Source organism: Phacochoerus africanus, chromosome 10, assembly GCF_016906955.1.
Source record: "Phacochoerus africanus isolate WHEZ1 chromosome 10, ROS_Pafr_v1, whole genome shotgun sequence".
Lineage (NCBI taxonomy): Eukaryota > Metazoa > Chordata > Mammalia > Artiodactyla > Suidae > Phacochoerus > Phacochoerus africanus.
Genome location: NC_062553.1, coordinates 87,275,482 through 87,302,860, shown reverse-complemented (window position 1 = coordinate 87,302,860; position 27,379 = coordinate 87,275,482). Strand labels below are relative to the sequence as shown.

The 27,379-nt window shown below is 43.1% G+C and overlaps 2 protein-coding genes across 5 annotated transcripts in view; one reads left to right on the top strand and one right to left on the bottom strand.

Annotated features, from left to right (window-relative positions):
- The window catches only part of MGST2 (microsomal glutathione S-transferase 2), a 68,315-nt gene extending 56,163 nt beyond the window's left edge, over positions 1 to 12,152 (top strand). The window contains exons 3-7 of one of the 4 annotated variants that reach the window (XR_007137453.1): positions 2,258 to 2,328; positions 5,549 to 5,630; positions 6,116 to 6,298; positions 11,487 to 12,014; positions 12,096 to 12,152. Coding sequence is in view for 1 of the 4 variants with exons in the window: in XM_047798469.1 (XP_047654425.1) it covers positions 2,258 to 2,328; positions 5,549 to 5,630; positions 6,116 to 6,245 (283 nt within the window). In the remaining 3 variants the exon portion in view is untranslated. Of the gene's footprint in view, positions 1 to 2,257; positions 2,329 to 5,548; positions 5,631 to 6,115; positions 6,344 to 11,486 lie in introns of those variants that run through there. The other 3 variants (XR_007137454.1, XR_007137452.1, XM_047798469.1) reach the window with 3 other exon arrangements.
- Positions 12,153 to 12,276: 124 nt separating this feature from the next.
- The window catches only part of MAML3 (mastermind like transcriptional coactivator 3), a 444,013-nt gene continuing 428,910 nt past the window's right edge, over positions 12,277 to 27,379 (bottom strand). The window contains exon 5 of the mRNA XM_047798468.1: positions 12,277 to 14,556. Within this exon, the coding sequence (XP_047654424.1) occupies positions 13,559 to 14,556 (998 nt within the window). The 3' untranslated portion in view covers positions 12,277 to 13,558. The remainder of the gene's footprint in view (positions 14,557 to 27,379) is intronic.

The window sequence follows — 27,379 nt, the reverse complement described above, 5'->3', positions numbered from 1 at the left end:
TTGTTAAAAACTAATTGACCACATATGCATGGGTTTATTTCCTGCTCTTTATTTTGTTGCATTAACCTGTGTATCTGCTTTTATGCCAATACCATACTGCTTCAGTTACTGTAGCTTTGTAATACAGTTTTAAATCAGGATGTGCAATGCCTCCAGCTTTTTTCTTTTATTTTTTTGTCTTTTTGCTATTTCTTTGGGCCGCTCCTGTGGCATATGGAGGTTCCCAGGCTAGGGGTCGAATCGGAGCTGTAGCTGCCAGCCTACACCAGAGCCACAGCAAGGCAGGATCTGAGCCGCGTCTGCAACCTACACCACAGCTCACGGCAACGCCAGATTGTTAACCCACCGAGCAAGGGCAGGGACCGAACCCGCAACCTCATGGTTCCTAGTCGGATTCGTTAACCACTGTGCCACGACGGGAACTCCTAGCTTTTTTTCTTATTTCTCAAGTTTGCTTTAGCTATTCAGGGTCTTCTGAGGAGAGTGTGTTGCAATTTTTCCAATAGCCACGTGTTTCAGTGTGACTATTTTCTTATTTGCCTAATGTGTAGGAGTCATTCAGCTGGCTTCTGGATTTCTTTTAGAGGGATTTTCTCTGTGTGTATCTGCACATTCAGTGCACCTGTGGGAGGGGGGAAGTTCAGGTCCATCCCATGTTGCCATAATGGTCACAAAAACAAAACAAAATAGAACGCTTTTAAAAAAAATTTTATTAAGAAGAATCACTCATGGTGACCTGGGTTAGAATATTTAGCCTTCAAGAACCAGATCAACTTTTTTCGGGGGTCAGTTGCATCATAACCTTTGTTACTTTTTTAAGTTTTAAGGCTTAAGGAAGGATGCAGGATCATTTCTAATGCTGTAGACTATGACTCTTCCCCCAGGATCAACTCAATACCTCATTACAAATTACATTAAAGTTTTTTCTGGTTGTGATATTGTCAGCCAAGAGCTCAGCCAACCTAACCAAGATCACTTGGGGGCATAGCACAGGAAGGAAGACGAATATAATTCATATCTTTTCCTTTTGCTAGGTGCAGATGAATTAATTATAGTTCCCAGAGAACTATTCCCTTTTGCTTAAAATAGTATCAAATTTTCCATGCAAGTCTTCTATGAATAGAAGCAATTTGACTTGACATTAGGACAGAGCTTTGGAATCTAGAGGTGACACAGTCTACCTCTGATTCTCTGAGAGGCACCTGTCGGCTTGGGTTCTCAGTCTTTAGTTTTTTCCCTCTCCATAAAACGGGAATTAAATATGCTCATTCACTGATTTCAGGAGATTTTAGGGGGAATTGTTTACAAAACTTTTTTGGTTTTCAAGGCTTCACTTGCGGCATATGGAGCTTCCCAAGCTAGGGGTTGAATTGGAGTTGCAGCTGCTGGCCTACACCAAAGCCACAGCCATGCAGGGTCCAAGCCCCTTCTGTGACCTACACCACAGCTCATGGCAATGCCAGACCCTTAACCCACTTAGTGAGGCCAGGAATTGAACGTGTATCCTCATAGATACTAGTCAGGTTCATTACCACTGAGCCACAGTGGGAACTCCTAAAAACCATTTTTTAATGTACTGAGGTAACTCAAAATGGATGGCAGTTGGTGTGAGGGGAATTCTGGGCAAGAAATTCATTTAATGTGAACTGAATTATTTTCTGAGTTATTTAGATGAGATTCAGAATGATCTCTAGTTTCAGCATCAAGACCATCTTGAGGCCTGTCTTTGGAAAAGACCTATGATTCATTTCTACTCTGGGCCATTTACATCTGAGGGAGTGATTTCTTGACCTTGTTTTTCTTTTTCTTTTTTTTTTGTCTTTTTGCCTTTTTCTGGGGCCACACCTGTGGCATACAGATGTTCCCAAGCTGGGGGTCAAATTGGAGCTGTAGCCGCCGGCCTACGCCACAGCCACACTGGATCCAAGCCACATCTGCAACCTTCACCACAGCTCATAGCAACGCCGGATCCTTAACCACTGAGTGAAGCCAGGGATCAAACCTGCAACCTCGTGGTTCCTAGTCGGAGTCATTAACCACTGAGCCACGACGGGAACTCTGGCCTTTGATGTTTAAACAATGTTTGAGTCCCACTCTGAAAAACTCATTTTACCTGTAAGGACATTTAAGCTCCTTATTAATTTTTATATTATTTTTATAAGAAGAAACTGGGCATTTACCTCTAGATGAAAACTCACTGCTTTGGTATATAGTTTTCTCCTAAAATAACCTACCTGTTTATTTTTTTTTTTTGCAGACAAAACTCTTTAGAGTTTTACCCAATATTCATTATTACATTGTGGGTGGCTGGATGGTATTTCAACCAAGGTAAGTTTAATACATAGTCAACTTTGTTCTGATGATCCTATGTTCCTTATAACTATCAAGCAACCACACACCTATTGATCCTGGAAATTGTTTTAAACAAAATAAGCACTGTCTATGTGCATCAAAGAGCACGGTGCTGCAGATAGGCTAACTCTGGCCTCATTCGTATTTATTTATTTATTTTTAGGGCTGCACCCTCAGCATATGGCAGTTCCCAGGCTGGGAGTCCAAATCAGAGCTGCAGCTGCAGGCTGATGCCACAGTCACAGGCTATGTCACAGTCACAGCAAGGCTAGATTTGGGCCCCATCTGCAACCTACACTGCAGCTCAGGGCAGTGTGGGGTCCCTAACCCACTGACTGGGGCCAGGGATTGAACCTACATCCTCATGGATACTAGTCAGATTCATTACTGCTGAGCCACGATGGAAACTCCCTCATTCCTATTTAATTCGGTGATTTAAAAAAACAAACAAACAAAAAAGTAAAAACAAACTTGGAACAAACCATATGCTGGAGACTCCAAAATAAAAATGACATGTTCCCATCTTCAAATCTCATACTCTGAATTCTAATTTATCTGCAGGAACAGAACACAGAATGAACAGTTTGCCCTAATTTTTATAGCTAATGTGTATTGAGTAGTTACTGTGCCAGGTACTGTTTTTAGGTGTCATACATATATTCTCTCATGTGCAAAGGATTAGAAACCTTCCTATAAGGCAGCTCAGATAGTTAATTCCTACTGTACAGATGAAGAAACTGAAGTACAGAGAGGTCAAGAAATTTATCTAACTTAAATGTTCAACGATTGAGGGAAAAATGAGCTTTCAAGTAATTTCAAGCAGGGTTTATAGGTTTTTTCACCCAAAAGCCCATGTACTTTTTCTTAAAGAGTTTCCAAGGATGTAGTGCTATTGATGTATGTAGAAACTCTCTAAATCTCTGCTTTTTGTTTGAAGGGGTATCCTTAGTGAGCTGGGGGCTTTACCCAGACTCTGCCCGTCCATTTCATGGGAGGTCACCATAGCACCCGCTACCTTATTGGGAGAAATTTAATCCCCTTTTCTTTCCAATAACTCTCATGGCCTCATTTGGGCTTGACACTTGATTGCTAAGATTTAAATAAACCAAAATCCAGCTGCTTTCAGAGGCAAGCCTATCATTTCCCTCTTGTGATTTTCACTGTCAACTGAGGAATTTCAGAGAACATGTCCTTTAGAGAATGACTTGACTTTGGTCCAACTCACATTTTTATCCCTTAAGGGCAAGAATGAAGGCAATAGTTGCTTGTTAGGTGAGACCATCTTCACCACTAACAAGAAAAGGGCCTTTTGATAATGGGACTTGGCCTCTGCCATTTGACCCTTTGCGTTTCACGCTGATGGGCTGAATGAGGCCAATCACCTGGCAGGAAGGGATTTCTCAGGTATGTTGTTGTAATTTTCATTCTTTCTCATCCAGAGTAGGTTGCCTGTTAACTGCCTTGAACAGTCCCCATTGGCTTTGTGGGCATAATTGAGCATATGGGGAGGTTTAAAACTGCAGCATGCTTAGAATCTCTCCGCTTCTTGGAGACAACCCCTCTTCTCCAGCTCTTTGCTGGGCCCCCTCCTTCTCACCCTTCAGGGCTCAGTGCAAGTCATCCCCTCAGAGGGGCCTCTCTAACCCCTTCCTAAAGGAGGCCTCTCCAGTTCCCACCATCCCATCCCCCGTCACTTCCTTCACAGCACGTTCAAGTCTACCCTTTGCTTCTGTCTTCCCCTTTGTCTGTTGTCTGTCTTTGCTGAGAAACCCCATAAGGGCAGGGAGCTGGTATCTTTTCCACCGCTCACCCCAATCCATACAATATATCTGGTAGATAGTGGAAACCAAAAAAGTTTGACCTATGGCAATAATGAATTTTATTTTATTTATAACTTTATCCTGCATACCAGGGTCCCAAGATTTTATAAGTGGGCTCTGGTAATTTGCATATGTCAAGCGTTGAGGAAAGAGAGGTTCCCTAATGTAGGGAAGATACTGAGATTGTTTTCATTGGACAGGATGGCAGAACATCAAACAGCATTTTACATTTCTTTTAGGTAAAATTTGTATTTAGCAAAATGCACAAATCCTTGAGTGTATGAGCCAATGAGTGTTGACAAGTGTATACACCTGCATCACACAAATCCCCACCAAGATGTGGAACATGACAACCTCTCAGAAAATTTCCTCAGGTCCTTCCCAGGCCCTTTTAGAGGCAAACAATGCTCTGGGTTTTTTTTATTTTTTGTTTTGTTTTTTCATTTTAGTGCCAGACCTGCAGCATATGGAGGTTCCCAGGCTAGGGGTTGAATCAGAGCTGCAGCTGCTGGCCTACACCACAGCCACAGCAATGTGGGATCCAAGCCACATCTTTGACCTACACAACAGCTCAAGGCAATGCCGGATCCTGAACCCACTGAGCAAGGCCAGGGATCAAACCTGCATCCTCATGGATGCAGGTCAGATTCATTTCCGATGAGCCACGATGGAAACTCCAGCAAAATGTTTTTGAGATTTACCGAACTGTCGCAAGTTATCTGTTTCTTTTCATTGTTGGTGAGATTCCATTGTATACTTTTTACAGTTTGCTTATCCTTCCTCCTGTGGATAGATTTCCAGTCTATTTTCAGTGTTTGGCTATTATGATTAAATCTGCAATGAACATTCCGTTCAAGGCTTTTTATGGACATGTGCTTTCATTTCTCTTGGGTAAATACACCAAAAGGGAATTGCTGGGTTGAAAAGTAATGTTTAGTTTTATAAGAAACGACCAGACCTTTTCCCAAAGTGGCTGTGCTACTTTGCATTCCCACCAATAATGCATGAGGATTCCTACATCCCCAACATTTTATGTTGTCAGTGTTTTTAAAATTTCGCCATTCGGTGGATGTGCAGAGGTGTCATCTCACTGTGGTTTTAAGTTACAATTTGCAGATATCGAATGATACTGAATGAGGTTGAACAAATGTCATGTACTTATTGGTACATTTGTTTATCTTGCTATATGAATTTTCTATTGTTTTGCTATTAAAAAAATCTTTTCTTTTCATTATTGCATTGTCCAAGTTCTTCATATATTCTGCACACAAGTCTTTTGCCAGATACACATTTTGTGACCATTTTCTCAGTTTTCACCCCACTCTTTGAAAGGCTGCCGTCATATTCTGTGTCTCCTCTATTTTTTTCCTCTGTAGTTTTTGCTACTTGTTTGGGTCTGGTGTACATCTACGCCCGTCACCGGTATTTCTGGGGATATTCAGAAGCTCCTAAAAAAAGGTAAGGAGAACCCAAGCAGTGGATTTTTAGGTACAAAGTAGCACAGTGGAGTCTGAATTAGCTTCCTGTTCCCGACAGCGTTAACAGCATTGACGGCTGTGACCACAAGGTGATCTGTGTTGCCCAAGTCTCACCAGGCCATACACAACTAGGTGTGAGATGGGGAAATGCAAGGGTAAAACTGCACTAAATGTACATCCTTGGACCACTGCACTTGAAATCCTTGCACACATTTTGCACTATCTCCTAGAAGTTACCAAGGCAATCATCCCACCCAGCTTTGAGAATCCTTTGACGGTGCCAGGGAGCCCCTTGACCCCTGTGACTAGGCATGCTCTTCAGTTTGTCTGATGGCTGGAAATTTCCCGATGGTAAAAACATGGATGTGCTGGGCAGTGTCCACAATGAACCGTCTGCCTGGGCTCCCCGGCTGCACCACTGTAGGCCAGTTTATTTTTTCTCCTCTCTCTCATCTCTGCCCACAGGATCACTGGTTTCCGGTTAAGTCTGGGGGTTTTGGCCTTGTTGGCTGTCCTAGGTGCTGTGGGGATTACAAACAGCTTTCTGGATGAATATCTGGACCTCAATATTGCCAAGAAACTGAGGCACTTCTAAAGTGGCCCTCTCCTTTTGCTCAAATGCCTGCAGAAGATGTTTCCACTCTGAAGGTTAGATGGTCTCTCTTGTTCAATTAAAAGCAATAAAAATCCCTATTTGGTTTTTTTTTTTTTTTTTTTTTCCGAAATGGCTCTGTAGAATCATACCCTTTTGATTTTTCCTGTTAGTTTAAGGACCAAAGTTTGCTCTGAGGGGACGTACCCATGGCAACAGGGAAGGGTGCCGAGCCCTGGCTATAGAAGTACGTGCCCAAGTCAGAACTGCTCATGTGGGGAGAAGCCTACCCTGTCTGTGTCCAGGGCTTTCTGTGGTCCACTGCAATCACTAGCTTCTGAGACTGCTTCTCTCCTGATGGCAAGTTCCAGGGAGATGCTGATAAGGCAGCTTCCACCCACGGGTTGCAGGACAGCCACAGATGGTGGCGAAAATGAGGCAAATACATAGAGTAGCCAGAGAAGACAGCCATCAGCTAACAGCACAAAACAATTCCAGCTGTGGAAATGGGCTTTATAAAGACCAAAGGATGGAGTTCCCGTCATGGCGCAGTGGTTAACGAATCCGACTAGGAACCATGAGGTTGCGGGTTCCATCCCTGGCCTTGCTCAGTGGGTTAACGATCCGGCATTGCCATGAGCTGTGGTGTAGGTTGCAGACGCGGCTCAGATCCCACGTTGCTGTAGCTCTGGCGTAGGCCAGTGGCTACAGCTCTGATTTGACCCCTAGCCTGGGAACCTCCATATGCTGCGGGAGTGGCCCAAAGAAATAGCAAAAAGACAAAAAAAAAAAAAAAGACCAAAGGAAAAAAGACAAGAGGGCATATCGTTTTCAAGGAACCATCCAGAGATGAGTGCTCAGGGAATGTTCTTGCCCCTGGACAGGGAGGCAAAGGAGGGTCAAGGTCATGGCTGGAGAGGCTAGCCTGGCTTCCACTGCACTTCGACTCACAGGGGCTGGAGGCCTGCAGCTGTTGGGCCCTGGTGTGCGGTCGCTGTCTGGCGCAAGGCAAACGACCTTTCTTCACTTTGTTCATCTATAAAATGGGAATGAGCCCACCTCCCCATCTTCAGGGGTCTTAGGAAAATGGAATTATGACCATATGTAACATTTGTTAACATCAGGAAGAGAGGGCTCTGTAATTTTTCGAAGATAGTTTGACAGCCTTGAATCTGGTGTAGGCATCTCTAAGATGCTTTTATTGGGACTTGTGTGTGTATGGGTGCAAAGGCAGTTACTGAGGCTATGAATAATAGAAAAAGAAATAAAGGCATTGAAACACTAGTGTTTCTGGAATAGTAGAAAAGAAAACACAGCAACTTCTCATATCCCCAGTCCAAGTGCTAAATATGCCCACGCACGCTCAGGGTGCATCAGTCAGGAACTATTTAAAGATGTACACGATAAACACACCTGTAAGCAGACACACAGTTTGCTTAAACAACTGTGGAAAAGATGGGCCCACAGCACATCAAAGCTCTGTATCTTTAAAACATCTGAACTCTAGAATTTGTTTCCTTTGTTCTAATTCTTTGGTCACCAAGGCAACCTCTTGATGTTTTTAATTCCTATAAATTGGCTACAGGGAATAAATGTGCTGGCTGAAGAGATGTGAGTCTCTGATCTGACGTAGGTATTTTTTGGATATTAGTAAGTCGACCGATTTTTCTTTTTGGAAAACCGATCCTTTGCCTCAAAAAGTGTATGAACAAAGGGATGGAGAAGATATTTTCTGAATTAAAAAAAGCCTTAAAATGCATAAAACCCAAAAGGCAATGTGGGATCCTGGATTCTGGTTAGCAGAAAAATGATGATGGAAGACATCCGGGAGGCAATTGGGACAATTCGAATAAGAATGAGCTATTAGGGAATTCCTTGTGTGCAGTAGTGATGTTGTGGCTTGGAACGCAAATGGCCTGCTTCTTGGGAGCTGCCAGCTGGGAGGTTGAGGCACCAGTGAAGTGACTGGGTGTGTAGAGTATGCTTTGAAATGATTCCACGGAGTATCTATGTGAAGCATCTCCGGTGAAGTGTTGACAATGATCAAGTTGAGTTGGTGAGTGTACCATTATTCGTTGTCGTATTCTTTCTATTTTTCTTATTGTTTGAGAATGTCCGTAACAAAAAGTTTAAAAGCCTAAAGCAAAGTTAAAACCTAAAGCCAAGTTCTGGGTACCTCTGAAGGTTTTTTATTCTGAGCACTATGCACGTGACTTAGGATCGGAGGGTAGGGGTGGGGCCATAGCATAAGCCCTGGCCTGGCAACTGTCCTGGGCGCGGCAGGGACACCTGGGTGCCAGGTGTGTGAATGCTGCCCCAGTTCCTCTGCTTACTGTGTGAAATGAGACAGGTGTCTGTGGTAGTCCAGCCAGAGGACACGGGCATGGAAGTCTCATATCCTAAAAACATAAACAAAATGAGACTAGAGAAAATTGAAGAAGAAAAAAATTGAAAAAGGAGATGGGAAGATAAAGGACTGGTTACAAAAACAAGTAGCCCTGTTCTCCTTTAAGGTATTTTTCCTCTCCCTTGCTTTTCCTTGCAGGGTTAGAAGTAGATGAGGTGTGGCCAAAAAAGTCATTAAGAAGGAAAAGCATCTGGTCGTTTGTTTTTTACCCTTTTTCCTTCAGACACAATCTTCCTTGTGGTCAAAGGCAGAAATGGCTCCTTTCATGCTTTTGAAGGTTCCTAATTTTTGGCAATAAAATATTTCCTCCCCATGGAGGCAGATGCCTAGTGACTTCTGGAAAGATGTTTATTCTCTCTCTCCACCTTCCTGTGTTAGGCACTTGCTGCACTGGGATTTTATAAAAGTCAGCACAATTATAAATAAGAATCTTCTTAAAGGAGAAAGGCAGTCCATTCATCCAGTGCAGTAATTAAAGATAATTTGTGTGTGTGTGTGTGTCTTTTGTCTTTTTAGGGCCGCACCCATGGCATACAGAGGTTCCCAGGCTAGGGGTCGAATCGGAGCTGCAGCTGCCAGCCTACACCACAGCTACAACCACAGCAATGCCAGATCCGAGCCGAGTCTGTGACCTACACCACAGCTCATGGCAACACTGGATCCTTAACCCATTGAGCAAGGCCAGGGATCAAACCCACAACCTCATGGTTCCTAGTTGGATTTGTTTCTGCTGTGCCATGATGGGAATTCCCAATTAAAAATAATTCATTAGGACAAGGAGGAGTACTCAGCCCTTCTCAGACTTCATATTTTTATTCTGTGTCAGCCTCCCCGCCCCAGCCCCTGAATCTGTTCATTTTTGATCTCATGTCACTAAGCCAATATTAGTGGGACAAGGCCCAATGTCACATTGTTTTCTCCATGGTATTTGCCAGTGAGTGTGGACCACAGCCCACCCTGAGTAGGGCTGGCCCCTTCTTCCTTAGTCAAGTTCATTTTTTTCTCTTGGAATTTGTACATATTAAAACTCATCTTTGTTTCAGATTTTTTTTTTTTCTTTTTAGGGCCAAACCATGGCATATGGAGGTTTCTAGGCTAAGGGGTTGAATTGGAGCTGTAGCCACTGGCCTATGTCATAGCCACAGCAATGTCAGATCTGAGTCGTGTCTGCGACCTACACCACAGCTCATGGCAACGCTGGACCCTTAACCCACTGAGGGAGGCCAGGGATCAAATCTGCGTCCTCCTGGATGTCAGATTTGTTTCTGCTGAGCCACCCTCAGGAACTCCTGGATCTCTTTTTGATGATGACCTCATTCTGTTCTTGTGGCCTCCTTCTGCTTCACCCAGACAGTTTTGATATGTGTTGTTTTGCTGTGCTTTTTAAAGTTGGATGGCAAGCCTAGGTCTGTCCTTCTAGAAGTGGAGTGGATTCATGTGTGTGTGATTTGTTGGGGAAGGGCTCCCAGGAGGGGAAACAGGGCAGACAAAGACAGGAAGCCAAGCAAGGGGGCACCTTCAGGCCAAGTCCCAGTCTCTGCCTGATCCTGCAGGGGAGCTCGGAGCAGCAGTCCTAGCTCAGGGTTTGTCCAGGCAAGTTAACTGGGATCTCACATCTGGAGAGACATGAACTTCTAAGCATCTTAAACTCTCTGTGGGTGGTGCTGGTTAAGCCAGACCCTGGCCGAAGGCCATCCTCCAAAGAGATGCAGCTGGGCTGGTAGAAGAGGTGCGTGTGTATGCGCGTGTGCATGTAAGCATGCGTGGGTGTAGCACCAGGGTCCAGTACAATGGAGCATGGCCCCATTGTTACTTTCCCCCCAATATACCCAAGTTTCCTTCCTTTTTTAAATGAGAATTTTACTATCAGTTTTCCAAACCAGGAGGAATTTGAATTGTGATGGTACTCAATCTACAAATGGACTTTGGTCCGTTTCTTTCAAAGCTGACTTTCCTCTCACTTGTTCCACGTCCCTGGAATGCGTATTTGTTTATTGTCTTTTTAGGGTTGTACCCGCTGCATATGGAGGTTCCCAGGCTAGGGGTCAAATCTGAGCTGTAGCGCTGCTGGCCTACCCCACAGCCACAGCAACACCGGGTCTGGGCCACATCTATGACCTACACCGCAGCTCCCAGGAATGCCAGATCCTTAACTCACTGAGCAAAGCCAGGGACTGAATCCAAGTCCTCATGGATACTAGTCAGGTTCATTAGCGCTGAGCCACCACGGGAACGGCTCGGGGTGCCTGTTTAGAATGTTTTAGCTGTATGGTTGAAGTAAAAAGGCTGGGGATGAGTGCTTGTGATCTCTACTGTTACATAAATGTTTAAAGTAATGATGTCAAAATTTTGAGATAAGAACTGGAGTTAAAGTCCAGCATCATACGTCTGCTTAATTAAGGCTGGTGCTCCAGTGAGAGTTCTAAAATAAACTAAACTGTGGATTAGTTCAGATAATGATCTTTTATTTGTTTTTTTGTTTTTCTTTAAAAGTGGTAGGTCAACATCACTTCATTTCTACACTTCAGTTCTGTACATTTCTTAAAAGGAAATAAGCGATGCTCAATGTACAAAGTAAAAACAGATAACTAGAAAAATCTGAAGAAAATGGGGGAAGTTGCTGTAGGTCATCCAGTACAAATTAGTAATTCGATGTCCTCTGAAGTGCAAATACCACTGCTGGGATGATGAGTTAAGGAATGAAATAAAAATACTCTATTTTAAACAAACGGTATATATATATTTATATGTATATATATATTTTTTACAGATAGTAGACCCAGTGATATCTGAAGTATTGTAAAAACTTATTTACAAATAACTTTTTTTTTTTTTAGACATTACATGTACATCAGCACCTTAGTAAGAACAAAAACAAAACAAAACCACCTTATTAAAATCTACCTCTATTTACTTGGTCCCAGTACTGAGCATTTGGAGGAAGCTTTTAAAAGATAATGGAGCCCCCCCCTCCCCCTCCATCACCACCTCCAGTTTTCCATCGTTGCTTAGAGATTCATTTCTTGGACCTTTCAGAAAAAGGTAATTATATATTCTGTCTTCTCGTTGGTTTACTTCTGTTTTTGGTTATCATCCCTGGCCACTCAAGACGTTCCCTGGTGGGTCCCTCCCCACACAGGGAGTTCTCGGTCACCCTGCCACCACCTCTTCCCAGAGGGAACACAACCCCGCCCGGTCCCTTGCTCTGAGTAGCCTTGTGACCTTGGCATTGGGTGAGCAAGTCAAGGGCAGGGTTTGCCGGGCTGCCCCTGCCTCTACCTCCTCTGCCCCAGCTCTTCCTTCGAACCCCCCTCCCAGGACCTGCTCCCGGAGCTGCGCTGGGGCTCTGCAGCGCTGAGTTACACGTGAGTGTGCAGAGGGGAAGCCTGCCTTTGGACACAGAGGGGAGGGGTGGCAGGAGAAAAACACTCGCTTCTCTCACTCAGGACAATGGCTGTGCCACGTGGCCTGCAAACCTGGACAGCAGGAGGGGAGGCAAGGAGGGCTGAGACAAGCCTCACGGCAGTCGCCAGTCAGGGTGGGTGACCCCTCCCGACAGACTTCAGTGAGGTGCCGAGGTGAGCGAATTACAAAGAGAACAACTCTACAGAACTTCACGAAAGGATCATTCTGCCACTGGGAAGGAACCATCCCTTCCTCCTTTTTATCATCAAAACGTGTGAAGCAGAGCAATTGAATTTTCAATTCCTCATCTTTCAGGGTTTGAGCTTTGTCTTTCTAGTGAGCAGGGATGAAGGGCCAGGCCGATTTTAGGGCCTCACTCCTGGGAGGTTTCCCAAGGGAGCCAGAGCCGGCGCCATCCAGACCAGTCCCTCCCTGGTTTCCCAGAGGCATCACGTGCTCATGTAAACCCACTGCTCAGGAGCAGGGTGGTCACTCAGTGCCAGGCAGAGAACTCCAGTGTCGCTTCCTGCATATCAGGCTTGTCTAGGTGCTTCTTGCTTTTATTTTGCCTCTGCCCAGGCTCCCTGAAGACAAAAGCTTCATTTCTTCTTGGATAGTCTGCAAGGAGAAGCAGGGGCAGGCTGCGGTGGGGCAACAGGGGAGAGAGGCGGGGGTGCTGGCAGACACAGCGTCCAGCTGGGGCCTCCCCAGCCTGTGGCCGCCAGGAGTTGATGAGAACTGCTGAGATGTATCTGGTTGCACCAGGCCCCCAGGAGGCTCCAGCCCAGCTCCCTGCAGCGACGGCCACCATGGTCACCAGCAGAGGGCTGCCTGCCCAGGACTGCAGGACCTTTCTCCAAGCTCCCTTGGTGATCCTTGTGAGGCAACGTCTCCAACATTCCTGAGAGTCATCATGGGCGGGAGACAGGCCTGTGGAGCCTGTGTCTTCTGGCGACATCTCTCTGGTCTTCTCGCCTGCCCTCCAAATCCAGTGGCATGTCTTGAAGGCCAGCCTTTTCTCGCAGTCAGAGTTCAGTGTGTGCAACCACCCAGCCGCCTCAGGGGGGCCTCTCCTCCACCCCTGGCTCGCTCGCCTCTGTCTCTCCAGCGCTGTGACCCCTGGACCAGGGCCAGGAGGGGCTGCCAGCCACCGCACGTCAGGCAGCAGTCTGTCTTGGCTGGAGCGGCTCTGCTAGGCCAGGCGATCGCAGGCAGGGCCAAGCAGAGGGGCCGTGGACTCCTCTCTCCACTTGCCTCCTGTGCGGCTCCCTCTCTTGCAGCGGGATTGGCAGGGTGTCTGTCTTGATTGCTGGGTGGAACAAACCCCAGCAGGGCTGGGGATTGGTACCTGGACCTTCCACTGTCAGCCGGCTGCAGTTCTGCTCAGTTTACATGGGTGAAAAAAACAAACAAACAAAAAAAACAAGGATGAGTCCACATCCTGTTTCTTTTTCATGGTGGAAGCTTTAACCACTAGGGTTTTGGCTCTCAGGGTCCCTCTTGACTAGGGGTTTCCAAACAGTTCATCGAGCTCCTGCATCCATTCATCCCCTGGCCCGCCTTTGATGATGGAGTCCATGAGATCGGCACTGTCCGAGAGGCCCGGGAAGGAAGGCCCAGCGGCATCGCTGCTGTAATTGTATGACATGTCCTGAGGGGGGTTTCGCTCATAGGCTTGGCTCTGGCTGCTCGGAGCAAAGCTGCCCCCAGGCATGGGCTGCTGTGCTGGGGGCTGGCTGAATGCTGGCATGCCAGCGACGCCCTGGCTTAGGCCAGACATGACCATTGGCCTGGCCTGGCCAGTGCCTTGCTGCCCCGGGAGCGGTGGCATCAGCTGCCGGCCCATGGCAGCTGGGTTGAGAGTCCTCACGGTGCCAGTGTTAGCATCCACCACCTGGCTCAGTCCCTGGGGGAAGTGCTGCTTGGTCAGCCTCGGCTGGCCAGCTTGTAACGGGTAGCTGGTGCCGTTGTTGAAGGATGTTAATTCTCCACTAGTCCTCCCGGGCATTGCCTGTAAGCTCCTCTGTTGCCAGCTCTGTGTCCCCTGCTGGACTGTTCCCATAATACTCTGCAGCCTTGGTGGGGCCTGGGGCCTGGGCAAGGTCTGGCCTACAGGCCCCTTCATCTGCTGGTGCTGTGGGGTAATGGCAGAGTTCACCAGCATGCTCTGACCAAAACCACTCACCATCCCGACCCCTGGCCCTGAGGTGGGCTGCCTCGGCCCCTGGGCTTGGTTGTGGGTGATACTCATGCCACTTTGGTTTGGGTGCTGCAACATCTGGGTCATTCCTGTGCTCATATTGTACATTCCGGGTTGGCTGGTAGGTGTGGTGCTGTAAGGGGCCAGTCCCATCTCCGACTGGGCTGCTGCTGTGGCCATTGTCCCTGGGTTCTGGGAGGGTCCCATTCCCATCATGCCTGCATTCTGTGCCATCAACCGTGACGTTCGCATGCTCTGGAGGGCTGCCTGGCTTCTCACGGCTGCTATATCCTGGGGAGACCCTGCAGGGAAAAAGGACACACCGATTCACTCATCTCCATAAGCAATGTGACAAGCTGGACTTTTCTTTACAAATGACAAATTCCTTTTGTATGAAAGGATCTACTTTGATAATCTTTTAAAAGACTGATCGGTATTTTGCTGACTATAACATGCTGATTGTGAAAAATTTGGAAAAGAGAAGCACGAAGATGAAAATTAAAGTCACCTGAATTCCCACCATCCAGAAATGACCACTATACACTTAATATATGAATAGACACATGAAAATTAGGATGATACACCACACATGCCTTTGTAGTTGACTTTTTCTATTTGATATAACCTGATATTTTTGTTTGCATTTCAGAAGCAAATTGTTTGAGTGTTCTTGATGCCTTCCTCAACTAGTAAGATGTCTTTTTTTTTTTTTTTTTGGAGGCAAGAGGAAATTCACCTCTTGGGCTAAATTAGGAAGAAACAGCTGATCACTTTGCATGTACCATTTGTGAAGTGGAACATGGTTCAGTAGAGAATACTCTCAATAAAGACCATTAGACTAATTTCCCTTAAGACTTGAGCAGGATTTGAGAGGTGAAAGGCCACTGCTTCTGCTAAGAAGTTATTCTGACAGATGGGACAATTTGTGGATCCACTCTGTAGCTTTCCCACATGTTCCAGATTCTCTGAATCATAACATGTCAGTGTGAACTGGCCACCTTCCTGAGCTAGAAAAAGAGATCATCCTGCTACTTGGAGTGGATTTTATGCATTTCTCCAGCAAAGTCCACTCCTTCAAATCAGCAAGGACCACTAAAGCAATTTTAATGATGCTGCTTAAAAGTTGGCCAGAGTATCAATGCCAAGTCACTCAACTCTAAATTAGACCTTTGAATGAAACCTTCTTTACATGTTTCCAGGAAATCTCTAAACCAGCCAAGAGAATAGAAATGTCACCCTCAGAAGCCCAACATTGTCAAGGGCTAGGAGGTGCACAAAAATGGATTTTTTTATGTGTCTACTAATGATTAAGTCTATGAAAGAAAAAGTTTTTTTTTTTTTTGTTTTTGGGCTGGACATTTTTAAAAGGTGCAGCATGGGAGCCAATCAATATTACAAGCAAATTTGATCCTACCTGGAACTGGGATGAGAAACCAAATGTGAATAGTACAACCTTGTTAAGCCTGGCACCTTGGCAGATAACTGAAGTGTGTTTTTGTCTTCCTGATGGGGATATTGATTTCTGAGCAGCAAATACGGCTCCATAGTTTCTTTCTTAAAGAAAATTATGGGTATCTTGATTATGATTTAAGTTTTTGTGGCTTGAGATCAATATCACCTCGCATTGAAAAATGAAATGCTTATTGTGGGGAAACCAGAAAGATCTGAAAGAGATCCCTAAAAATGTTCAATTTTTTTGGTTTTTAGTTTAATTATATCTCAGTGGATATTAAAAAAAAATAAAAAGTTCCTGATTAAACACTGGACAGTAGTATATATTGCACCTTGGACTCTTGTTATAAAGTGTTGTGACCTTGAAGACTAAATTTGTATTGACTGCATGGCCAAGCTGATCAACTGTGGTGAAATGGGTTATTGAGTTGCTTATAAAAAAATTTAAGGGAAAAACACTGCTGATTCAGATAAATTGGATAGACCCAAATTATATAAACAGGCTGCTGAAAACAGATGAAGAGACTTCCCTATTTTGGACATTTTTTTTTGTATATTTAAGTATGTTGAAGGATTAGATATTGTCTGCACTAATTTTGTCCATGAGAAATAGTTTACTTGGACAGAAGTGCTGCCATACTTTTTTAAGAGGTATTGAAATGTTATTCCAGGCCAATTTGTATTTTTACTTAGTGTAAATGACTACACCATCCAGGCATAATTCTTTTAGAAAAAGGACATTTTGGGAGAAGGATCGAGATGCAGAGCAGTAAGACATCACACTCACCTTTTTACAAACACACACAAAAAATCTACATGTAGAACAATTTGCACAGAACATCTACTGAATGCTGGAGAAGACTTTAAACCCCCCAAATGGGCAAGAAACCCTCCACATAACTGGGTAGAACAAAAGGGAAAAAGAGCAAAGGAATCAGGACAGGACCCATATTCCTGAGAGGGAGCTGTTAAAGAGGAAAGGAACCCACACTGGGAAGCCACTTAACTGATGGGGAGATCAGCTGAGATGGAGGGACTGCACAGTCACTGAGAAAAGCGCAGCATCTGACTGAAGAAGGCAAAGGAGAGTGAGTCACATCGACCATTTGTACCACTGCCCAGACACCACAGACTGAGATGCTTGGGCTGGGTGCTAAGACCCTGGCTCTGGAGGTCAGTTCCAGGGAGAGAACTAGGGTGGGCTGCGTGGAGACAGCCTGAGAGGCTAGGGAGTTGAAAGCCATAGCTGAGGGAACCTGGGAGGAGGTCTAGGCCTGCAGGAGAAGCAAGGCATTGGGGAGGGCGGGATGAGGAAGGGTGGACTGTCATAGGAATACCTCTCCCTGTGCATGTGTGGATGCTCAAGGGGAGGCTGCCTCTGGCACAGGCTATGGGTGGCAAGGCACCACTTGATTGGGCCATGGGAGGCCAGCCATCTCTTGTGTGGCCTAAGGGCAGCAGGGGCCTAAGAGTGACACAGCACTTTTTGTGTGATATACAAGCAGCAGGAATAAACCACAGCAGTCATCTCAGACACTGAGGGAGGGCTGTGGCCCACCACTGCTAGGGGTCTGTGTACCTGCACCACCTGCGGCCCCAAGTCACATCAGAGGTTGGGAAAGAAGAGGGCACTACAACCTAACAAAACCTGTCGTTGCTCTCACTCCCCTGGGAACACACCTGCCCTGCTGCTGCCACTGCTTCATGCTCCAGGCACTACCTACACATGCCTGATCACTGTCACTTCGCAAGGCCCTGAAACTAAGAGCAGCTGGTGCCATCTTCCCACAGGTCCTTGCCACTGTCAAGGGCCCAGCAACAAGGCACTGGCTACTGGCCCTGTCCATTGCCTCCATCTCCCTGGAAGCACTCAACGGCACCCTAAAAATAAAAAGGTAAGCCCTGACAAAATCTCTAGGGGCACTCATGTATATAAACAGCCCTCCAAGACTTCAGTAGTTGTTTTCACTAAACTCACAGAATATGAAAAATATAAGCAAAATGAAAAATCTCAGGATCCATTCTTGTTTAAAAGAACAGGAGAATTCACCTGAAGGAACAAATAATGAAACAGATCTCTGCAGTCTGATAGACACTGAGTTCAAAAAGGAGATAGTGAAAATACTGAAGGAATTAAGGGTGGATATGAACACCAATGCAGATTACTTTAGAAAGGAACTAGAAAATGAGGAGCCAAGAAAAATTAGAAAATTCATTTCCAGAGACACAAACTGAGTTAAAGATATTGAAGAGCAGAATGAATAATGCAGAGGAATAAATTAGGGATTTGGAAGATAGAATAATGGAAATCACCCAATCAGGACAGCAGACAGAAAACAAAATGAAAAAACATGAAAGCAATGTAAGAGATCTATGGAATAATACAAAGTGGGCCAATCTATGCATAATAAGGATTCCTGAGGAGAAGGGGAAAAAAAGGGGGGGATTGAAAATATATTTGAAGAAATTACGGCTGAAATCTTTCCAAAACTAAAGGAAACACATCGAGATACAGGAAACACAGAGGGCCCCAAACAAGTTGAACCTGAACAGGCCTGCACCAAGACATACTAAAAATGGCAAAAGTTCAAGAGAGGATTCTAAAGGCAGCAAGAGAAAAAGTGTTAATTATAAGGGAAACCCCTATAAGGCTATCAGCTGATTTCTCTACAGAAAACACTATAGGCCAGAAGAGAGTGGCAAGATATATTCAAAGTTCTAAAAGGGAAAAATTTGCAGCCAAGAATACCCAGCAAGAATATCATCTAAAATAGAGGAGAAATAAAGAATTTCTCCAACGAACAAAAGCTAAGAGAGTACAGCAATATGAAACCCATTCTAAAAGAAATACTGAAAGGGCTCCTCTAAAAAAAGAAATAAGAAGAAAGAGCATGGAGGAAATCAATAGTGGAAAGCAATTGCTTAAATAAGCCAGTATATAGATCTAAAAGGAAAAAAAAAAAAAAAAAACCCTAATGTAAAAGTGATGATAAACACAAGGAAGAGCAAAAGCACAAACAAGAAGTTGTTAAAAAATGAATCAAAAATCATAAAATGTGGGTGGGGAAAGTAAGAAAATCTAGACTTTTTTTTTTTTTTTAAGAGTTTGCCTGAGCCTATATGACTATCAAGCTAAAGCAGGCAGATATAGGAAGGGGTTAATATACTTGAAAAACAGGACAACCACAAAACCAAAACCAAACAGTATATTGACAAAACCTAAAAAGAACATGAGCATGAAAAGGAAATCACAAAAAAGAAAGGGACAAAGGAGAAACATAGAAACATAGAATCAACTGGAAAACAAAGTTTAAAATGGCATTAAATACATATTTATCAATACTCCCTTAAATGTAAATGGACTGATTGCTCCAATCAAAAGACAGAGTGGCAGATAGGATAAAAAAACAAGAGCCTACAGTATGCTGTCTACAAGAGACTCACCTTAGGGCAAAAGACACACATAAAGTGAAAATGAGGGGATATAAAAAAGATATTTCATGTGAAAAGATATTTCATGTGAATGGAAAAGACAGGAAAACAGGAGTTGCAATACTCATATCAGACAAAATAGACTTTAAAACAAAGGCCATAAAGAAAGACAAAGAAGGACACAATATAATGATAAACTGATACATTCAAGAAGAGGATATTACAATTGTCAATATATATGCCCCTGATATAGGAGCACACAGATACATACAACAAATACAAACAGAAAACGAGCAATTGATGGAAACACAATCATAGTAGGAAACTTTAACACCCCACTCACGTCAATGGACAGATCGCCTACACAGAAAATCAATAAGGCAACAGAGATCCTAAATCACACAATAGAAACCTTAGAATTCATTGTCATTTTCAGGACATTACATCCAAAAAAATCAGAGTATACATTCTTTTCAAGTGCAAATGGAACATTCTCAAGGATTGACAACATATTGGGGCACAAAAACTAACCTCCACAAATTTGAGTATAAAAATTATTTCAAGTATCTTCTCTGACCACAATGGCATGAAACTAGAAATCAACCACAGGAAAAGAAATGAGAAAAAACTGACTACAGGGAGACTAAACAACATTCTACTAAAAAACCAATGGGTCAATGAAGAAATCAAAAGGGAAATTAAAAAATACCTCAAGGCAATGATAATGAAAATACAATCATTCAAAATGTATGGAATGCCACAAAAACAGTGCTTAGAGGAAAGCTCATAGCAATGCAGGCCTTCCTCAAAAAAGAAGAAAAATCTCAAATCAACAATTTAACCCAGAGATGGGATTAAGATGGTGGAATAGAAGGACTGGAGCTCAACTTCTCTCCTAAAAACAACAAAATTCACAACTAAAGGCTGAGCAATCTTCAACCAAATGGACCAGAAACCTTAAAAAAGGATATCCTAATCCAGAAGACAAAGAGGAGGCCACATCAAGAGGTAGGAGGGGCAAGTACACAATATAAACAACCACATACCTCCTGGGTGGGAAGCCCCAGAGACTGGAAACTAACTGGTTCACAGAGACCACCTACAGGAGTGAGAGTTCTGAGCTCCACATCAAGCTCCCACGTGTGGGGATCTGGCACTGGGAGAAAGAGCCCTTGGAACATCTGGCATTGAAGGCCAGTGGGGCTTGTGCACAGGGGCTCCACGGGACTGGGGGAAACGAAGACTCCATTCTTTTTTTTTTTTTTGTCTTTTTGCTTTTTCTAAGGCTTCCTGCAGCATATGGAGGTTCCCAGGCTAGGGGTCCAATTGGAGCTATAGCCACCAGCCTACACCAGAGCCACAGCAAATCGGGATCTAAGCCGTGTCAGCAACCTACACCACAGCTCACATCAATGCCAGATCCTTAACACACTGAGCAAGGCCAGGGATCGAACCTGCAACTTCATGGTTCCCAGTCAGATTCGTTAACCACTGCGCCACCACGGGAACTCTGAAGACCCCATTCTTAAAGGGCTTTCATGTGCACTGGGTCCCAGGGCAAAGCAAAGTCTCCATAGGAATCTGGGTCAAACCTGACTGCAGTTCTTGCAGGACCTCCTGGGAAAGCAGGGGTGAATGTGGAGTGCTGTGGGGGAAGGACATTGGAAGCAAAGCTGTTGGGAATATTCAGCAGCATGCCTTTCTCTGGAGGTGGCCATTTTGGGAAAATCTGGCCCCACCCATCAGTCAGCACTGAGAAGTCCCAGGGCAAACAACAATCCAGGTGGGACCACAGCCCTGCCCCTCAGTAGACAGGCTGCCTAAAGACCCCTCAGGCACACAGCCACCTCTAATCCCATCCAGAGACAAAGCCTCACCCACCAGAGGGATTAGAATCGGCTCCACCTACCAGGGGGCAGGCATCAGCCCCTCCCATCAGGAAGCCTACAGCAAGCTTCCATACTGACTTCAGCCACAAGGGGGGCAGACATCAGAAGTAAGAGAGGCTACAACTCTAGTATCTGTAAAAAGGTCACCACACCAAAAACCTATAAAAATGAAAAGACAGAGAAGTATAACTCAGATGAGGGAGAAAGGAAAAACCCCAGAAAATCAGCTAAATGATGACGAGATTCTCAGCCTCCAGGAAAAAGACTTTAGACTGTTGATGCTAAAGATGATGCAAGACATTGGGAATAAACTGGAGGCAAAGATGGATAACTTACAGGAAACACTGAGCAAAGAGATACAAGATATAAAACTTAAGCAAGAAGAGAGGCAAAATACAATAACTGAAATAAAAAATTCACTAGAAGCAGCCAACAGAAGAATACAGGAGGCAGAAGAAAGAATAAGTGAGGTGGAGGACAGATTAGTAGAAATTACGGATGAGGAAAAGTAAAGAGAAAAAAGATTGAAAACAAATGAAGAGAGTCTCAGAGAACTCTGGGACAACATTAAGCACACCAACATCCTCATTATAGGCGTGCCAGAAGGAGAAGAGAGAGAGAAGGGGACGGAAAAAATATTCCAAGAGATAATAGGAAAAACCTTCCCTAACGTGGGAAAGGAACCACTCACTGAAATCCAGGAAGCGCAGCAAGTACCATATAAGATAAACCCAAGAAGGAGGAATACACTGAGACACATATTAATCAAACTGACCAAAAGTAAAGACAAAGAGAAAATCTTGAAAGCAGCTAGGGAAAAGAAATAACATAAAAGGGAACCCTGATAAGGCGATTGGCAGATTTTTCAGCAGAAACTCTGTAGGCCAGAAGGGAGTGGCATGATATACTTAACATGATGAAAGGAAAAAACCTCCAACCAAGATTACTCTACCCAGCAAGGCTCTCATTCAGATTTGAAGGAGAAATCCAAAGCTCCACAGATAAGCAAGAGCTGACAGAATTCAGCAACACTAAACCAGCCTTACAACAAATACTAAAGCAACTTCTCTAGGCAGAAAAGAAAATGCAGCAACAGGAAACAAAAATACCAAAAATGACAAGGCTCACCAGTGAAGGTATATATACAGTAAAGATACGAAACATCCATGTACAATTATACCACCAAAAGCAGACATCATGAAAACAGGTGGGTACAAATGCAGGACACTGAAGATGAACTTGCAATTAAGAGAACAACTTCAAACAATCTCATATACATATAGACTCTTATATCAAAACTTCAGAATAACTGCAAACCAAAAATCTACAATTGACACACACAAAAAAGAAAAATCTACTCCAATACAACACTAAAGACACTCATCAAACCAGAAGAGGAGAGAACAAGAGAAGAAGGGAAGAAAAAAGAGCAACAAAAACAAAGCCAAAGTAATTAATAAAATGGCAATAAGAACATACATATCAATAATTACCTTAAATCTTAATGGACTAAATGCCCCAACCAAAAGACATAGACTGGCTGAATGGATACAAAAACAAGACCCACATATATGCTGTCTTCAAGAGATCCACTTCACTTCCAGGGACACATACAAATTGAAAGTGAGAGGATGGAAGAAAATATTTCATGCAAATGGGGATCAAAAGAAAGCTGGAGTAGCAATACTCCTATCAGACAAAATAGACTTGAAAATGAAGAATATTTTAAGGGACAAAGAAGGTCATTACACAGTGATCAAAGGATCAATCCAAGAAGAAGATAGAACAATTTTAAATATCCACACACCCAACACAGGTTCACCACAATATATAAGGCAACTGCCAACAACCTTAAAAGGACAAATCGACAATAACACAATAATAGCGGGGGACTTTAACACCCCACTTACACCAATGGACAGAGCATCCAGACAGAAAATCAATAAGGAAACACAGGCCCTGAAGGAAGCATTAAACCAGATGGACTTGAGAGATATTTATAGGACATTCCACCCAAAAGCAACAGAATACACATTCTTCTCAAGTGCACATGGAACATTCTCTAAGACTGATCACATCCTGCGCTACAAATCCAACCTTGGTAACTTTAAGAAAATTGAAATCATACCAAGCATCTTTTCCAACCACAATGCTATATGACTGGACATCAACAACAAGAAAAAATCTGCAAAAAACACAAACGCGTGGAGACTCAACAACATGCTACTAAACAACCAATGGATCAATCACGGAAGCAATCAAAGAGAAAAGTAAAAAATACCTAGAAGCAAATGACAACAAAGATACGACACTCCAAAACCTATGGGATGCAGCAAAAGCCCTTCTAAGAGGGAAGTTTAGAGCAATACAAGCCCACCTCAGGACACAAGAAAAAGCTCAAATAAACAAGCTAACATCACATCCAAAGCAGCTCGAGACAGAAGAACAGACAAGACCTAAAGTTAGTAGAAGGAAAGAAATCATAAAGATCAGAGCAGAAATCAATGAAAGAGAAACAAAGAAAACCATAGAAAAGATCATGAAACACAAAGCTGGTTCTTTGAAAAGATCAACAAAATTGATAGACCCTTAGCCAGATTTATCAAGCAAAAAAGAGAGAGGACTCAAATCAATACAATTAGAAATGAAAAAAGGAGAAGGAACAACGGACATCACAGAAATACAAAGGATCATAAGAGACTACTACATGCAACTATATGCCAATAAAATGGAAAACCTAGAAGAAATGGACAGATGCTTAGAAAAGTACAATCTTCCAAGACTAAACCAAGACAAAATGGAAAAGATGAATGGACCAATCACAAGAACTGAAATTGAAACGGTGATTAAAAAACTTCCAACAAACAAAAGTCCAGGACCAGATGGCTTCACAGGCGAATTCTAGCAAACATTTAGAGAGGAGCTAACACCTCTCCTTCCGAAACTATTTCAAAAAATTGCAGAGAAAGGGATACTCCCAAACGTATACTATGAGGCCATCATCACCCTGGTACCAAAACCAGACAAAGATACCACAAAAAAAGAAAAGTACACGCCAATTTCACTGATTGATAAACATAGATGCAAAAATCCTCAACAAAATACTAGCAAACTGAATCCAACAATACATTAAAAGGATTGTACATCATGATCAAGTGGGAGTTATCCCAGGGATGTAAGGGCTCTTCACTATCTGCAAATCAATCAGTGTGACACATCACATTAACAAACTGAAGAATAAAAACCATATGATCATCTCAATAGATGCAGAAAAAGCCTTTGACAAAAATCCAACACCCATTTCTGATAAAAACCCTTCAGAACGTGGGCATAGAAGGAACCTACCTCAACATGACAAAGCCCACATATGACAAACCCACAGCGAACATCATTCTCAATGATGAAAAGCTGAAAGAATTCCCACTGAGATCAGGAACAAGACAAGGATGTCTGCTCTCACCACTACTCTTCAACATAGTTTTGGAAGTCCTAGCCACAGCAATCAGAGAAGTAAAAGAAATTAAAGGAATCCAGATTGGAAAGGAAGAAGTAAAACTATCCCTATTTGCAGATGACATGATAGTATACCTAGAGAATCCTAAAGACTCTGCCAGAGAACTGTTAGAGCTCATCCACGAATTTGGCAAAGTCACAGGATACAAAATGAATACACAGAAATCGATGGCATTTCTATACACTAACAATGAAGGAGCAGAAGAGGAAATTAGGGAAGCAATCCCGTTTACCATCACATCCAAAAGAATAAAATACCTAGGAGTAAACCTACCTAAAGAGACAAAAGACCGGTACTCTGAAAACTATAAGACACTGATGAAAGAAATCAAAGAGGACACAAATAGATGGAAAGATATACCATGCTCGTGGATTGGAACAGTCAATATTGTCAAAACGACTATACTACCTAAGACAATCTACAGATTCAATGCATTCCCTACCAAAGTACCAAGGACATTTTTCACAAACCTCAAACCAAATATTTTAAAGTCTGTTTGGAAGCACAAAAAACCCAGAATAGCCAAAGACATCCTGAAAAAGAAAAACAGAGCTGGAGGAATCAGGCTCCTGCACCTCAGACTGTACTATAAAGCAACAGTCATCAAAACCACATGGTACTGGCACAAAGACAGAAAGATAGATCAGTGGAACAGGACAGAAAGCCCAGAATTCCACCCATGCACCTACAGCCAACTAATCTATGACAAAGGAGCCAAGGATATACAATGGAGAAAAGACAGCCTGTTCAATAAGTGATGCTGGGGAAACTGGACAGCCACATGGAAGAGAATGAATTAGAACACTCCCTAACACCATACACAAAAACAAACTCCAAATGGATTAAAGACCTAGATATCAGAGCAGACACTCTCAAACTCTTTGAGGAAAACTTAGGCCAAACACTTTCTGACAGAAACGACAGCAACATCTTCTCAGATCCACCTCCTAAGAGTACTGACAGTAAAAACAAAAATAAACAAATGGGACCTAATCAAACTGAAAAGTCTCTGCACAGCAAAGGAAACCTTAAACAAAACGAAAAGGCAACCCACAGAATGGGAGAAAATCTTTGGAAGTGAATCAACTGACAAGGGATTAACCTCCAAAATTTATAAACAACTTCTGCAGCTCCATACCAAAAAAACAAACAACCCCATCAAGAAATGGGCAGAAGATCTAAACAGACAATTCTCCAAAGAAGACATACAGATGGCCAAGAAACACATGAAAAGATGTTCAACATCACTATTAGAAAGATGCAAATCAAAACCACTCTGAGGTACCACCTTACATCAGCCAGAATGGCCATCCTCAAAACGTCTACAAACAATAAGTGCTACAGAGGGTGTGGAGAAAAAGGAACCCTAGTACACTGTTGGTGGGATTGTACATTGGTGCAACCACTGTGGAAAGCACTATGGACATGCCTCAGACAACTCAAAATAGAACTACCATTTGATCCAGCAATCCCACTTCTGGGCATCTATCCAGAAAAAACCATGACTCGCAAAGACACATGTACTCCAATGTTCATTGCAGCACTATTTACAATAGCTAAGACATGGAAACAACCTAAATGTCTATTGACAGAGGAGTGGATCAAGAAGATGTGGTACATATACACAATGGAATATTACTCAGCCATTAAAGTGAACGAAATTCCAGCATTTTTAGTAACATTGATGGACCTAGAAATCGTCATGCTAAGTGAAGTCAGCCATACAATGAGACACCAACATCAAATGCTTTCCTTGACATGTGGAATCTGAAAAAAGGACAAACTGAACTTCTTTGCAGAACAGATGCTGACGCACAGACATTGAAAAACTTATGGTCTCCAGAGGAGACAGCTTGGGGGAGGGGGATGTGCTTGGATTGTGGGATGGAAATCCTGTGAAATCAGATTGTTATGATCATTATACAACTATAGATGTGATTAATTCATTTGAGTAATAAAAAAATTAAATTACACAATTAAAAAGTTGTTATAAGGACAAGGGGAAAAAAAAATTTAACCCATTATCTAAAGAATTAGAGAAAGAAGAACAAACAAAACAAAGTCAACAGAAGGAAGGAGATCATAAAGATCATGGAGGAAATCAATAAGAGATTCAAAAAAAAAAAGAAAAGAAAAGAAAAGAATCAACAAAACCTAAAGCTAGTTCTTTGAAATGGTACACAAAATTGACAAACCTCTGGGCAGACTCACAAAGAAGAGGAGAGAAAGAATGAAATAAAGTAAGAAATGAAAAAAGAAGAAATCTCAATGGATACTGCTTAATTACCAAAGCCCATAAGGGAGTAATCCTGTGAACAATTACATGCCAACAAATTTGACAACCTAGAAGAAATGGACAACTTTCTAGAAACATACAGCCCGCCAAATCTGAATCAAGAAGAAATAGATCATGTGTTTTGTCTCTTTATGTAGGTTTACTCCTGGGTATTTTATTCTTTTGGATGCGATGGTAAACGGGATTGCTTCCCTAATTTCCTCTTCTGCTCCTTCATTGTTAGTGTATAGAAATGCCATCGATTTCTGTGTATTCATTTTGTGTCCTGCGACTTTGCCAAATTCGTGGATGAGCTCTAACAGTTCTCTGGCAGAGTCTTTAGGATTCTCTAGGTATACTATCATGTCATCTGCAAATAGGGATAGTTTTACTTCTTCCTTTCCAATCTGGATTCCTTTAATTTCTTTTACTTCTCTGATTGCTGTGGCTAGGACTTCCAAAACTATGTTGAAGAGTAGTGGTGAGAGCAGACATCCTTGTCTTGTTCCTGATCTCAGTGGGAATTCTTTCAGCTTTTCATCATTGAGAATGATGTTCGCTGT